The sequence below is a fragment of the Asterias amurensis genome, chromosome 12 (assembly GCF_032118995.1).
Source record: "Asterias amurensis chromosome 12, ASM3211899v1".
Taxonomy (NCBI): Eukaryota; Metazoa; Echinodermata; class Asteroidea; order Forcipulatida; family Asteriidae; genus Asterias; species Asterias amurensis.
Window position 1 is genome coordinate 3,873,487 of NC_092659.1, and position 16,652 is coordinate 3,890,138.

At 40.0% G+C, this 16,652-nt stretch overlaps 2 protein-coding genes across 2 annotated transcripts; both read left to right on the forward strand.

The window, feature by feature from the left end:
- Positions 1-5,042: 5,042 nt before the first annotated feature.
- LOC139945578 (uncharacterized) lies at positions 5,043-8,043 on the forward strand. Its single transcript, XM_071942971.1, has 3 exons — positions 5,043-5,493; positions 6,060-6,226; positions 6,979-8,043. The coding sequence occupies exons 1-3, from the start codon at positions 5,120-5,122 to the stop codon at positions 7,554-7,556; spliced, it is 1,119 nt and encodes a 372-aa protein (XP_071799072.1). The 5' UTR covers positions 5,043-5,119; the 3' UTR covers positions 7,557-8,043.
- Positions 8,044-10,240: 2,197 nt separating this feature from the next.
- Positions 10,241-15,689, forward strand: LOC139945176 (uncharacterized). The gene is made up of 2 exons (XM_071942463.1): positions 10,241-10,706; positions 12,767-15,689. Exon 2 carries the CDS (start codon positions 12,822-12,824, stop codon positions 14,346-14,348), a length of 1,527 nt encoding a protein of 508 aa, XP_071798564.1. The 5' UTR covers positions 10,241-10,706; positions 12,767-12,821; the 3' UTR covers positions 14,349-15,689.
- The last annotated feature ends 963 nt before the right edge of the window (positions 15,690-16,652 follow it).

Below are 16,652 nucleotides of genomic sequence, written 5' to 3' on the forward strand. Positions count from 1 at the left end.
ATTGGTAATTACTCAAAACAATTATCAGCATGAAACTTCACTTGGTAACGAGTAATGGGGACAGGTTAATAGTATAAAACAGTGTGAGGACCGGCTTCCTTTGAAGTGATCAGACGTAGTTTTCGAGAAAGAAGTAATTTTCCACGAATTTGATTTCGAGACCGCATTTAGAATTAGAGGTCTCGAAATCAAGCATCTAAAAGCACACAACTTCGTGTGGCCATGGTGCAACAAGGGTGTTTTTTCTTTCATTAATATCTCGCAACTTCGACGACCGATTGAGCTCAAATTTTCACAGGTTTGTTATTTAATGCATAATGTTGAGATACACCAACTGTGAAGACTAGGCTTTAACAATTACCAATAGTGTCCAGTGCAGTGTCTTAAAAGGACCCGTTTAAAATTGTTGTGATGTATTTTGTAAATGTTACTGTATTTTTTCTTATAACGATTTCAACCCGATTGTGGTTGCCAATAAATGATTTTTGTTGTTGAGCAGTTTGTAACAGATAATTATATTTTATCTTGTTTTATTTATTGTTAGCACTTTTTTTGAGGGAACTCTTTTTCTGCTACATATCAGGCATACAGATCAAGATTGTAAAATTGTCAACAATCCAGCCTACTGCACATTTCCATTATGGAAACATTATTCAAAAACCGCTCTAAATAAACATGAGTCGAGCATAATAAGGATTCCAATTCAAGCTTATATGGCGACAACACGTTCAAATGTTAAAGGCAGGGGACTTTGGTAATTACTCAAAATAATTTTCAGCGTGAAAACTACTTTTGTTACAAGTAATGGAGGGCTATTGATAGTATACAACATTGTGAGAAACGGCTTCCTCTGAAGTAACGTAGTTTTCGAGAAACAGGAAATTTTCCACGGATTTGATTTCGAGACCTCAGATTTAGAATTTGAGGTCTCGAAATCAAGCATCTGAAAGCACACGACCTTGTGTAGCAAGGATGTCTTTTTTTTTCATTCTGACAACTTCGAAGAGTGATTGAGCTCAAATTGTTTCAGATTTGTTCTTTTATGCATGTGTTGAGACTCACCAAGTGAGAAGACTGGTCTTTGACAATTACCAAAAGTGTCAAGTGTCTTTAAACCAAAGGAAGTGATGAAATCAAGGCACAAGCACACTCAGGCAAATCACTTTATTTTCTAGTTTGTGTATCTGCAAAACGTGACCTTGTGAGGTCATTCACGTTTAGCGGAAAACATAATCAGATTTTGATTAGTGCCCAGTGTTGGAAAGCACACATTCAGAAGGAAAATACAGCATGCACAAGCTGAAACAAAAATGGAGAATGGCATTATTGTTTCCGAAGCAGTGTACATTGCAGAAGCCTATAAAATGCATCACAAATCCAATCTGCGAGAAATGCCAAATCCTGGCCAAACTTTTGGACTCAAATGAAAACAACAAACAAAAAAAGGCTGCCACCAAGCGTTCACAAAAGGTCTCATCAGTGACATTTCCGGAGAAGACGATTAGTTAACGACTGGTAAAAGAAATCGGGAATGCAATCGTAACGGCTTGTCATCATTGCAATACCAATGTGTAAAACACTGTGTAGTTTAATTTCTAAGCTCATCCTGTACTCAATCTAAGCTCAACACTTCGTGGCGTACGTGTGTGGGGATATCAACTCGCAATCACACATTCCAAGATGTTTTCACTTCTCGAATTTCTCTGTAACAACGAAGCGCAACAATTAAAAACAACCGCGAGACCGTCACACGAAATGTACAATAAGAAAGAAAAATATATATATTATACAAATATTGACTGCTTCGAGTGCTATGGTTAAAACTATGACTCCCGAGGTGATCCCCGGAGCGTTCTATTTTCCCGAGGCGAAGCCGAGGGAAAATAGAACGCTCCGGGATCACCGAGGGAGTCATAGCTTTTAACCATTGCACGAGTAAAAGCAGTCAATATTTGTTTTATAACACCCCAAACATTTCTAAATACTGTACTTAAGTTACAGACCTGAATGCTACAATCCACGGACGACGCGAATACAGATTGCAAACACTTTTACTTACTGTGTTGCATGTAGTGTCGTGCAATCCGAGATGGTTACAAACTATTAATTTATCATCATCGTACACGCACCGGACGTCTGGGTACTGCACGCCGTGTGCTAGTCTGTCGGACTAGCGCACGGCGCCGTGTGCTAGTTTTCGGACTAGCGCATGGTAAACCGACGCACTATCACGCGGCCGTCGTCTAGCAAAACTAAGACATGTCATGTGACGCGCTCTAAACCAATGAGCAGGCAGAATACTTGCGAGGGGTGTTATAAATATATATATCTCCACATGGAAGTTCTTAAAGGCAGTGGACACTATTGGTAATTGTCGAAGACTAGTCTTCACAGTTGGTGTATCTCAACATATGCATAAAATAACAAACCTGTGAAAATTTGAGCTCAATCGGTCGTCGAAGTTGCGAGATAATAATGCAAGAAAAATAACCCCTGTCACACGAAGTTGTGTGCGTTTAGATGGTTGATTTCGAGACCTCAAGTTCTAAATCGGAGGTCGATCGAAATCAAGTTCGTGGAAAATTACTTCTTTCTCGAAAACTATGGCACTTCAGAGGGAGCCGTTTCTCAAAATGTTTTATACCATCAACCTCTCCCCATTACTCGTCACCAAGAAATGTTTTATGCCAATAATTATTTTGACTACACAATGAAATTCGTGTATAAAATCTATGGGAAACAGTGAAGTGCAGGGACAAAGGAAAGAACAATAAATTTCCCACAAGGATAAACTTTCAGGATTGATGCGTTCAAATACCGTGTGTAAATTGGAAAATCATAATCTTGAACTGGCAGCTAATTTCTTATTCATATCCAAGTACAAACACTAATTTAAAGGCAGTGGACACTATTGGTAATTACTCAAAATAATTATTGGCATAAAACCTTTCTTGGTGACGAGTAATGGGGAGAGGATGATGGTATAAACCATTGTGAGAAACGGCTCCCTCTGTAGTGCCATAGTTTTCGAGAAAGAAGTAATTTTCCAGGAATTTGATTTAGAGACCTCAGATTTAGAACTTGAGGTCTCGAAATCAAGCATCTAAATGCACACAACTTCGTGTAACAAGGATGTCTTTTTCTTTCATTATTATCTCGCAAATTAGAAGACCGATTGATGAGCTCAAATTTTCACAGGTTTGTTATTTTATGCATATGTTGAGATACACCAACTGTGAAGGCTAGTCTTTGACAATTACCAATAGTGGCCAGTGTCTTTAAGTGCACTATAGCTAACTTTCATTCACATATCCAATTAAACACTGGCTTCCCATTGTGTGAAAGGACATTATAAATGAATGCACTTCCTGATAAACATATTCTTATATCTGAATTTCGGGTGGCGATGGCCGTCAAAAGGAATGTAACAACTCGGCAATGGCATGCCGGATATGTAGGTCTACACTATCGACCCAACCCACGCTTTCTTGGTAACTGTACAAGGACCCGGCCAACCCATGTCACTTGAACCGAGTGAAGCAAAAACAACAGTGTAATGATATAAACTATTACCACTAAAGACACTACACTTTGGATCTCCTACAATAGCAACCTGATTTTCCCTTTTCCTAGAAGTAACTAACAAATTACATCTCCGATGGGAGGGGACTAGTCACAGTTCGTTGCGTCACAGGGAAAGTACATGTCGTTTAGGGGGTTGATTTATCTACTGAACAAGTCATCAATTGACAGTTCTTACTAGGTTTAGTTGGGCCACGCCCCGCGACACCAAGTTCCAGGCAATCTCCAAGTAGAGGATCCTTTCACATTTTTTTCACATTTTGTTCATGAGCATAGTATATTAAAGCCAGTGGACACTAATGGTAATTACTCAAAATAATTGTTAGCGTAAAACCTTTCTTGGTGACAAGTAATGGGAGGGGGGGGGGGGGAGGTTGGTGGTGTAAAACATTGTGAGAAACAGCTCGCTCTGAAGTGCCATAGTTTTGGAGAAAGAAGTAATTTTCCACGAATTTGATTTCGAGACCTCAAGTTTAGAACTTGAGGTCTCGAAATCAACCATCTAAACGCACACAACTTCGTGTGACAAGGGTGTTTTCTTCTTTCATTATTATCTCGCAAATTCGAAGACCGATTGAGCTCAAATTTTCACATACAGGTTATTTATTTTATGCACATGTTGAGATACACTAACTGTAAAGGCTAGTCTTTGACAATTACCAATAGTGTCCAATGGCTTTATAAAGACACTACACTTGGGATCTCCTACAATCTATAGCAACCTGATATCCCCCTTTCCAAGAAGTAATTAAAAAATTACACCTCCGATGGGAGGGGACTAGTCACAGTTCGTTGCGTCACAGGGAAAGTACATGTTGTCGTTTGGGGGGTTGATTCATCTACTGAACAAGTCATCCATTCAAACAGACGTAGTAGTGCCACGCCACACCACGCGACACCAAGTTCCAGGAAGATCTCCAAGAAGAGAATCCAATATTACATATTTTTTAAGAAACTTGCGCATAATAATGAATGTATAAATTGTTAGATAAAGTTGAAATTAATCATTTAAAAGGTTCTTTAAAAACCAAAACAACGGAATCTGTAGCGCGCGACTGCTGCGGAAAACTTGTGCCTAATTTTGTGCACAAAGACACGAGAAAATCGTTTTCCTTTTCACTTTTTATGGAAATTTAATGTCTTCCTCGACAATCTATGCCATCTTTCTGACATGGCTGCATGATATGACGATTTACTACATTCTTTATGACGCGCTAAATATCACGTGCTGACGGCAAAAAGTCACGTGCTGACGGCAACGCAAAGAAAATGTAGACGGGAGATAGGCAATGGCGGCCCCCATGCCAGAACCCGCGTGAGTACGCGCGGCCGATCTAGTTATTATATTCTATATCTATGATATCTCTATGGTATATTCTATGCTTATGGCGCGTATGTACGCGCGGCCGATCTCCAATTTTCGACGCGAATTGCGTTCTTCACGTTTGTTCCAACCAAACGAAAACAAAAAATAATGTGTTTTATCATTCGATCAAACATGAATGGTGTACCATTACACTTCCCGTAAAGCTCACTCATGATCTTATCATCTTTCGCTTGCCTTTGGACTTATAAAGTTGTCCGAGAACTAGCTTGCTCAAACCCAGAAGCAGATCCCTCCAGAACTAACGTTGACGACCCTACTATGTCAAATGCAGTGATACAGTTCTTCCTTCGTCGGCGGCACAAATTGACCAGCACATGGGAGGAAAACGCACCGTCTACCGGTGCCCAGTCGCGGGGAGAAGTGGTACGGGTTGATAATGATGATTTGAAGGGTGCAGCTAGTACACAAAACGGCCGAACTGAGGGAATGAACAGTACTGGTTTAGCGCCCTCTGCTGTTAATCAACTGTCGGAAGAGATCGAGAAGCAACGGCAGTTACTTCAGCGGGAGTTTGACTTGCAAAGGTACCCCTTTTTCGACCACTGGGTTTCAAGTAGAAGATGAGTTCACAGGAACAAAAATTCATTTAGTTTAACCCCAAAGTATAGGCATGTGTAGGTACTTCCCTAAAATGATTTGTATATAAAGTGAGCGGTGAGAGATAAGAGTAAGATTAAGAACGCACACACTCGGTTTTTTACAGTTTTATTTTTGACAGTTTGTACAGTTTGTTATTTGACAGTTTGCATAGTTGTTATAGACACTGCCGTCGGCACCCTTTTGAACAGTCTTCCAGTCCGTCTCTGCTGTTGTCCACAACACTAGGAAGGGATTCAGTTGTTTATGTCGTGTGCATGAATACCCTTTTCTTACATAAATCAGTATTTCCTTGGTACCAAATCTTGGTTTTCTGTTTGTCAAGTAATTCTGAATTGCAGTGCCAACTTAATTTTTAAGAGACTTAAGACTCGTTAAGTCTGTTGAAGATTGTTCACACTTGCTCTATTTAAACATCTAAAAAATTAAATTTAAACGAACCCATTTTGCCACGCCCCCTTCTCACACATGGTCAAACTTATTTGGTTCCCAGGATGCACCGGGAGTTGATTCACCTCGAGATCGAGAAACTGCAGATTGCGCGGGAGAATCAATTGATGAACAGACAGTTTATGGCATTACTCAACGAGAGGCGGGAACTAGACAACGAGAGAAAAGAGATGATTGCTGATGCGGTTGAAGTCTGGAAGACGCTCTCAGGTGAGCATTGTAAACCGAGTCCCATCACAATTATGCCTCTCATATAATTTTAAGCAGGAGGTACGTCACAATGCTAACCCATATAACTCTATTTGCTAACCCAGAACGACGCCATGGACAAGAAGATGCAACCTCGTTCCCAGGGGTGTCGATTTATTCCCAGTACCTTGCTCGATCATAACGAGGGGTATCGATACGGCGCGCTGCCCATTGTAGCAAGGCTGAAGATGATGGTATGCAAACGGCCATGTGCTTAATTGGTTCATCACTGAGTTTGATTCACCCTCTCTCTCCAGCTAATAATATTATTTTTCCTAAGCGACTCTGATCCAACCGAGAGAGCGGAATCATTCCGCTTTCCTTGAACTTCTCTAGACTTCTGCTGATAATAAACTCTGAAACGGCCGAGGGTAAACGCCATTATGTCGCCCTCTGCGGAGTATGGTGTGGGACCATTGGAAATAAATACTGCCCTCTGTAGCCCAGAGAGTTCGTTTTAACGTAGCTTTCTCAATAAAAAATAAGAGAGCAAAATGAAACTGCGGCTATCACGCTCGTTATACGGATGCAAGACACCGTATCTTCAAGATACTTCACAAGGTACAACACTAACATCTGAAAGACTCCGGACTCATTCCATTCGGATACGAAATGTCTTTCACTATATAATTGGCCATCAAGTGTTCATAAAATAATGATAAGTAGATAAATAACAATACCACTCATTTGCATATTCTTTTCTTCATGTGCAGGAGACAAGAATAAATTCAGCGGTAAAAAGGTTCATAACTTGAGCGAGGCGGTCTCGAAGGCACTCTGCAAGTCGGCTTCAAACACCATCATCAACGAGGAAGAGCCACGCCTACTCAAACGACTGCGCGGGTGCAAGACCGAGGACGAAGTGCGCACCCTCCAGGCCGATCTCAAGAAGAAACAAGAAGTTCTGTTCCAGCTTCTCTTAAAATCGGAGACCATGATTGCCACGGGACAGTACTGTAGCGACACCAACGACGAGAGTGGAATAACTGACGGGAAAACCCCTGTCGCAAGGAGGAGGGCCCACCCGCCTAAAATTGCTGTTAAGAGACTGCGGCCGAGACACTCGCCGGAGAGTCATCGGCCGATTGACCCACCGCCGCAGCCGCCCAATCAGCAACCGGTAAATACCCCACAGCCAATGAGCGCCTTCAATGTGGTCACCATATCAACCAATGAGATTCAGCCTGCTGCTGAGCCGGAGCCTCAGGTTGATGATGACGATCGTCCGCGATCGCGGAATGTTCTGACGTGGAATCTGGACGTGAGAGGGTTGCGTGAAACTGCAATATGACTATGATCGAGGGAATTACAAAAGAAGGACATTTTTGTATCGTAAACACTGGATTCTAACCAAAAAACAGTGAATCCACTAATTTTTTGTTCATCTTTTTTACCTGTAACTGATAAGCATTCATTATGCTGAACAGTTACCTATGAACCATTTAATCACCAAAATACAATTATTTTCATGCAATAGTGTAATCAACTATAACACAAAACCATTACAGCTCTATGAAGAAAATGTAAAGTTATGTACACTGGGTTGAAACATATAATACTGGTAACTTTCCACTGCTTCCGTAAGTTTGTGCGTGCGTACACTTCAAGAGTGGGTTTTCAGGGCAAGTCTACTGCCATTATTGCTCAAAAATAATTTGGGCGCGGGCTTTCGCGTTACTTCCTATTATTAAACTTTTACCACACACATATACTATTTTTAAAAGGATAACATAAATATATGTAAAAATAATGTGCATTAAATAAATTGTGATAAATTTTGTTTGGGTCTAACACCCAATTTATCGTTTATCCCTGATCTTATGAGACTTTTGCATGGCGTAATAATATGCGGCACTTCGTGGAAAAAAAAACAAAGACTTTGCGGAAGCAGGAGTCACGCTTAGTGTAAATGTTTTGAAGTGAGCAAAGAGTGTTGCTACAAGTTTTATTCGAACATATGCTTTGTTTCGACATGTACCTATTTTACACCTCACCTTATTTAACACAACTAGCACCAGTGTTCAACAGGATGGATAGAAACAAGGAAAACAATTATAAGTTTTAGCTGTGGGAGGAGGAGGGATTCGAACCGGTGTCCACAGAACTGAAAGGCAGGGAAAGAAACCACCGAGCCACCCTGCTCCCCCCGCATTCGGAATTACACCCTTGTATTGGAAAAGAGAGTGCAGAATGCCTCAGTGCAGAGTAACAGGCCTGTGTGCCCATCGTTTTTGAAAGGGCAAGGACACCAATACATTTTGCTTGTTTTGTATAACGGCACCCTGTAAGGAAATTGTAAATTTCTATTCTAAGAATTCCAAGGGCACCGAGGGGGCATGGAGGCAATCGCCTTCGTTGCCTCCGTGAGGTATCAAGCATCGAGTCATGGCCTTGGCGTTGATATAGGCTACGAGTCGTTGGTCAGTGCGCCCCCTATCGTTAGTCACATTTCCCGCGTCTGGGGCCTTGGGTGATTACTAGTTTCAGTGGGCAATCAAAAACCACGTTTTAATAACCATGCAAATGAATGACATCATTTAAACACAGTCACTACGCGCTGGACACGTTTGGTTAAAGACAAGAGTGATCTCATGTTGTGTATCCCAACTTGCATAAAATAACAAATTTGTGAAAATTTGAGCTCAATTGGTCATCGAATTTGCAAGAGAATAATAAGAGGAAAACACCCATGTTGTATTAGTGAGCTTTCAGATGCAAAAGGCTTCTTTTATTATTTGAATGAGACATTACCCTTTTCTCAAAAACGATGTTATTCATGCAGAGGGAGCCGTTTCGTGCAAGATTTTTTATCATATCAACATACAGCTCTCCATTGCTTGTTACCAAATACGTTTTTATGCTAACAATCTTTTTTTGTAATTACCAATAGTGTCCAGTGCATTTAATAACCCAAATGCAAATTAATGATATCGTATGACACACAGCCACTACGGATATCGAATCTAACGGAACAACGCGGTGCGAAAAAATCAATTGAAAGCAACCAGTCTCTAAAGCCAAGTGGGGGAAAAAGCAATAAAATGACGGTGTTCTTTTTTACCACTAAGTTTCATGCGCACTTTCAGTTTTAATTACACATCCTATTAATAACCGGTTGTTATTTATCACAAGTCGGGAATGAGATCACATCAAGAGTTTTTTTTGCTATAATTGGTTTCGAGAGAGATTATTTATAGCATAGCAAGCAAGACTTTGAAAAGGGTGAAGGACGATACTCTAAAAATGCATTGATTGGACTGGTACATTACATCTATGTATTGTGTTTATAGGAAGGTTTAGCTGCACGTTACACGGGCGAATACGTTAACGTGAACGTAAGAAACCGTGTTGTTAAAATCTTACGTTTTTAGCATACGTGAAGTTACCATTCATTTACGTTACGGACGTGCGCGCAGACGTCATACGTGAGCATGAAATAAGCCCCAAGTGGTGACGCCACGCCAACTAGTAGAAACAATGCAGATTTGAAAACTTTTAATTTCTTTTTAATTAGGAGCAAGGGTAACACAAAGGACCGTTTTCATTTCTTATCTAACAAGCACATGACTTGTCACGAACACATGGCATTCAAAAACATTATGCTTAAACGCATAATATGCGTTATCATATTATGATAATGCATAATTGCATACATGCATAAATGCATAAATGCATAAATGCATAGTAAATGCATAATGATAATTTAAATCACAAAACGACTATACACTTGATTTATTGTTTTCAAGAAGTAATTTCGCTCTTTTTGAGAGAGTTTGCAAATGCCTTGAAAATTTCCATTTATTTTCGATTAGGGAGACTGTCGTAAAAATAAACCGCACAAATTTAACATCACAGCGACTACAACTGCTGACCAGTTTTCATTTGTTTCAAGCAGTCATTTCGCTACCACCAGCTGTCACATACCTGGTACCCTAACTCCGGTGACAGCAACTGCTATGATTGTGGTATACGAGTTTCATGACCAATGTGAGGCACGGTGCCCGTCTAGTGATGTAATTGTCCGTGACACCACATTACGGCACAATTAGGAAACAGTTCCACCGATGTCAATGTAATAAGTGTGTACGCCTCAGACGGTTTTTTAAAACTGTGATACCTATTTTGATCAGAGTCACATCCCTGTCAACTGACGGTGGTAACACATTTTACAAGACTCATCTGTGAACGAATAAGTAACTGGCAATCTTAACTCGCACATTGTAGTAACGTTTGCGATGACACCAAGTAAAATAATCTCTCAATGAGTTCGGGTGGTTCTGAAAAGAACCGTTGGTTTCAAATCATGTACAATGTGATTATGCTTTAATTACCGAAAGCACTCTTAACTTGACGGCAGTTGCGGAACAAGATGATTGCAATTTACTGATGGAAACTGGTTGATGTGTTTGTCAACACGTAGACAACATGCGGTGTTATGAAGGTAAGTGACTATGACATGCAACCATGGCCCAATTTCATAAAGCTACTTGAGTAGAAAATAATGCGAAAAAAATATAACCAGCTAAGCGAAAATGTACATCAAAAGACAACCACACAATTAATGGCACAGGGAATTTTTGTTTTTGTTTTTCTTGAGAAACATTTGTAATTTTGTTTATAATTTCGACCAAAATAAGTTTAATAAAAAAAAATAACTAAAATGAGCTACGAATAAAAACCACATTCTGTGGTTGATTAGATTAAAGGCAGAACATTTATGTAGTATTTGGAATCGTTCGATTGTTGTTTTTCACGGTTTTGAGGAGAAATGGTAAAACAACAATCTGTTGCTTAAAATTTCTGTTTCGAGAGCAATTTTCAGACCATAATGAAAATTTTAAAGTGGAACATTAATTTGAAATTGACGAACTGTTACAAAATGCAGGAAAATGTAAACCTTAGAAATGATTAAACAAAAATGCGTTAATATCATCGACACGGCTTTTATTGAAAGTAAGTTTTCATTAATTTAAAAAGTGAATACCGAACTTCCTTCCCAGTGAAACACAATGGCGCAGGTCACTTCCATATACTATGCGTGCGAAGGCAGAACAATGAAAATAGAAACAAAACACATCCTTTTTGTGAAAAGAAAGTCAAAGCCTTTGGTATTATTCCACAATCGACAAACCATCCAAACAAGCTGTATAATTTTTTATTGTTTATTATTATTATTTTTTTTTTTTTTGTCAAACGCTGGTTTTGCAATTTTATCATTCTCTTCTAACTGTTCATTTTCTTCACATCCTTTCTTTAGTAATTTACTTTTTGTTTGGAGAAACTCTTGTGGGAATTTTTATTATTTCCCCCGATAGTACTATAAAATATATAGTAAAATATAAAAAAATCACCTCCATTGGAACACCTGCATAATAGCAAAATCTACAGTGCTCGTTATTTTACCACAATTAATTTGTCTGACCTCGAGCATAATGTAACCAAAGCACGAAGTATACGTATTGAAACCTAATAAACAAAATAGAGAAGGAAAAAAAAAAAAAACTTCGATCGAACAGTCGCCATTGAATAACCACAGGAGTCGCCTGCGATATTTATTGCACACAAAAAAATCATTAGAACTCGCCTACCGTTAATTACAACTACATTGTGACCGAGTGCTGGGGTCCATGATGGTCGTTCTTATCCATCAGAAGAGGCAGCCAGTAATTTGAAGTCTGTCTGTTCATGTGCATGGTAGAAAGAATTGTCGTTAAAGGCACTGGCCACTATTGGGTAATTACTAACTTAAATACTTAGCATAACAACTTACTTGGTAATGAGCGATTGAGAACTGTTGATTATTATAATGAAACATTGTAAGAAACGGTTTAATCTGAAGTTACGAGGTGTTAGCGAAAGAAGTAATTTCTCATTAAAGATTTAGGTTTTTTTTTTGGTTTTTTTTGAGGTCTCATCTTTGATTGTTCTCTCGCAACTTCGACGACCAATTGAACTCAAATTTCAACACCCCTGTCGCACAAGTTGTGTGATTTCTGATGCATGAATTCGAGACCTCAAATATTTTAATGAGACATTATATACCCCCTCTTTCTCAAAAACTACGTTACTTCAGAGGGAACCGTTTCCCACAATGTTTATTACTATCAACAGCTCTCCATTGCTCGTTACCAAGTAAATTTCTATGCTAAAATTATTTTGATTATTACCAATATTGTCCTGTGTCTTTAACGAGCCGGCGCTTTACCGACCGATAGCTATAAAAGAGAAGAGGTTTGTATGTATTCAAACGAGCCTAAGTAGTTTTTACTGTATGTAATTTGATACCAATGGAAGTCATATTTCTGTATTTTTTTTATGATGCGCACAAATAACATATTTTTCTTTACTTTGCATGTATGGCTTACAATTGACATGGAATGGTCTATATTTTATAACAATGTAGCCCATTGCTAATGTTTCCCAAAATTAAGTTTTCTTTATGTCTATATTTTCCAACATGTTTATTGTACATCTACTTTTAAAAACTTTGATTGGTTTTAGGTTTGAACGTGTTGTGCTTGTTTGATTGATTACCGGCACCAAAACAAAACCTAAAATGGCGGGTGGCAAGGCGAATCACGTCATCCGCATCCTATCCTCCAAGGAACGAAGCCTCTTCAATGCAATCAACAGCGAGGACATCCAGGGCGCTAAGCAGCTCGTGGACGGCGAGGGAGTCGACGTCAACGTCCAGGACGTGTTCAAACGGACGCCGCTCATGCGTGCCTGCATCGTCGGTGGTTACGACGAGCGAACGGCGTTGGTTAAGATACTCCTTAGGAGAGGTGCCGACGTCAACCTGACGGACAACCGCGGCCGGACGGCGTTGATGATCTTATGCAAGGAAGGCCCGTTGACTATACCGGTCATGAAGATGATCTTGGACTCCCGCGACGTCGACCCGAACGTCCAGGACGACAGCGGCGACACGGCGCTGATGCACGCCGTGCAGGGCGACAACGCCGACGCCGTGGGGACGCTCCTCACGTGGAAGTTCAACGACAACGTGCGGATCGACGTCGCCAGGAAAAACGTCGACAACGATAACCCGCTACTCCTCGCCGCCAAACAACAGAACGCCGAGATTTGTGAACTGCTTGTGAAGAAAGGCCACGCGGATCACACTAATATCCCGTTGTTTTTAAGAAAGTACCTCCCCCGTGAATGCCGCGAGATGCCGACAACGAAAGAAAAACATGACCGGTTTGAGGAGTATCGACAAAACGCGCAAGGCATACCTTCTTCACCTTATGGCCAAGACAGTTCAGAACCAAATACTCAACAGGAGAAACATGAACCCGAAAACGAAGAAACCAAATCGCTGAAAATCTCCAGTGAACCAAACAGGGATACCAAAGATCATGTAGCAGACTCTCTGCGGTCGAAACAACGATGGAAGACGGCAGGGAATACCGTCGTCGCTGTCAACGCTTTCGAGGAAGCGCTAAAAAGAGCCGCTCTGCTACGCGCAGCACAAAAAGCTAAAACCGTAAAGACTGAAAAACCAAGTGACCCCGCAGTGAAACCAAAATCGCCAAAACCCCCGACTCCAAAGCCACCAACACCGAAACCACAGACACCCAAACCTGCAACCCCTAAACCCGCAACGCCAAAACCGCCAACCCCAAAACCTCCAACGCCAAAACCGCCCACCCCAAAACCAGAAACACCCAAACCGCCAACTCCCAAGCCAGAAAGCCCGCCAAAACTTCAAACGCCGCCTCCCTCAAAGACCAATCGATCAGACCAGGCTGATCAAGACCTAAAAGCCAAACTTCCCCCTAAGAATTCCAACTGGGCGGTGATCCCCCGGACCGGGCTAGCTCAGCTTCAGCAGACCCCACCCCCAGCCCGCCGCAACCAGTCCAAGAGGAACAAGGGAGACCTCCAAAAGTACAAGACCAAATCTGGCCGGACTATATTCCCCAACGCACCCCGTGATAAGAGCTATGACCAGATCAACGCGATACGGGATGGGGTTGAGTCTAACCCCAAGGCTAAGGGAAGAGGTAGGAAAGGCCCCTCCCTGCCGGCGATCACCGAAGCCGCGGTTCGAAAACGCAAGACCATTTCAACCACATAGATTACATTGGCCTTTTTTTATATAGACATTATGCACACTTAAAGTACACTGTTTGGTTTGATTGTTACATAGTCAAAACAATTTATCTAAACCTGATATAAGTGTTATAGTACTGTGTCCACCAAACTATCTCAAAATGGCTGATTACACTCTTAATGAGGGCATGATTGACTGTTGGAAAAGCGAGTTCAGTTGAATAAACTAGTCAATATAGTCAATATTATTTTGCATGGAATTATGGAATTTGGCTAGTAACCGGTCTCTGTTAAGCAAGATTTCTCCGGTGCGTAGCAAGTTGTTATGAATTACAGGCTTTATGAAATTGGGAACCTGTTGGACGGCTGAAAAGGGGAAAGTGTTTAACAAAATTAATGTGAATTGGTCAAGGAAATTTATGACCTATCAAAAGCGAGTCATGGATAACAGAAAAGGCTGAAACTAAGTTCAAGATTTTAAAAGGAGGCAATTGAAAAGATGATTTTTTTTTTTTTTTTTCTTTTTTTCTTTTTACTTGACTTAGTGATTTCAGTCTGTTTTTGATGATGGTATCCTAAGCACCAGAGAAACAAATCAAAAAGCAAACAAATAAATAAAAAACAAGTATTGTAAATATTCTTATAGCTATATTCAACATGCTGACAATATTGCAAAAAGTCTGTCTAAAATTAAAATAAAAGCCGAATATTGTTAGCTGAATATATTATACATAATCTATAGCAAGCTGTAAGTTTATATAAAAATTAAAAAAGATCTCGGAATAAGCATTCCTTGCTAGCATGACCGGGTCAACTGCATATTCTTTAAGTCAGTTTCGACGTCACTAAGGCTATTTACGCTAAGTTTGTGACAAACATAGTACATAGGTCTATGACAAACATAGACTTAATGCGTGTATATGGCATCGGAATTGCATAAACCACATGTCTGGAATAACACACGGACAGCCATGGGGTCAATGACCTTCGTATGTACCCTTTCAAAAGTTTCCAATGAGACTTTATGATTTTCAAATACAAATTAGTGCCTTTTGCAAAATCAAAATGGCCTTGCCCTTTTAGAGATGAAATTCCAGGGCTGTAACAGTCAAAGACTATGGTTAACGCCGACTAATCATTCCGAGATGTAACGACCCCCAGTTACTGCATCCTTTATCGTTTTATGGTAGCTAGGCAGTTATTAATGGTTGGTGCATAACAATAAATGTTGCTGACTCTGTTAAGAAACGAAGAGGAGGCAATAAAGTCTGGAGGCGTAATGCATGTCCGCCTGCTCTACCTAATTAAAGGGACAAAGGTTTTGGGTCCTACGTCACAGCAGCTGAATGAGTACATCCAGCATTCAACGAACACCATTAAATGCACTGTATATACTATTGGTAATTGCTCAAAATAATAAAATTGTTAGCATAAAAACCTTAGCAATCAAAGGAGAGAGGTTGGTAGTATAAAACATTGTGGGAAACGGCTCCCTCTGAACTAACGTAGTTTTCGAGAAAGAAGTTATTTTCCACTCAAACATTTGAATTTGATTTCGAGACGTCAGAATTTGATTTTGAGGTTTCGAATTCAAGCATCTGGACGCACACAACTTCTTGTTTTTATCATCCATTATTATCTCGCAACTTCGACGACCATTTGAGTTAAAATTGTCACAGGTTTGATATTTTGTGCATATATTGAGATAGACTGGTCTATGACAATTACCGAAGGTGTGCAGTGCCTTTAAGCGACACGGAAATATTTTGTCGGTTACCACAAAATTTAGTGAGCACTGCGGTAATCTGCCTGTGACTTTTCAGCTTGGGGATGATTTGTTAGTGTCCGTATTCATGTGTGTATTTTTATTTTTATTTTTTTATATATTTTATTTTAGACATTATAATAATAATAATAATAATAATAATAATAATAATAATATTTATTCGGGCAATCACATTTACAAGCACATATACATACATTAAAAATATTTAAGAAAACAAAGTAAAACAACAGTGGGGTGCCCAGGAGAGCATAAAAGTTAAAAAAATTACTGTCGCCAAAAGGCGTATGTTTCCTAAAACCCTAAAAATACATAAAGGCAAGAGGGGACATTTACACAAGGATAAAACTATCCACGAAAGATTTGTACAACAAGACCCCTGCCAAATTTAAAGTACAACTAGGCATGGCTTCAGATACAACGCCGATTAGGGGAACCTCGGCATGTTTTTTGTTTATTTTTTGTTTCTCTTTTTTTTTTCTTGGGGGGGGGGGCACTCGGTATTCAGACAGAAACATGTTTCCCTGACCCTAACCATTCCTTTTT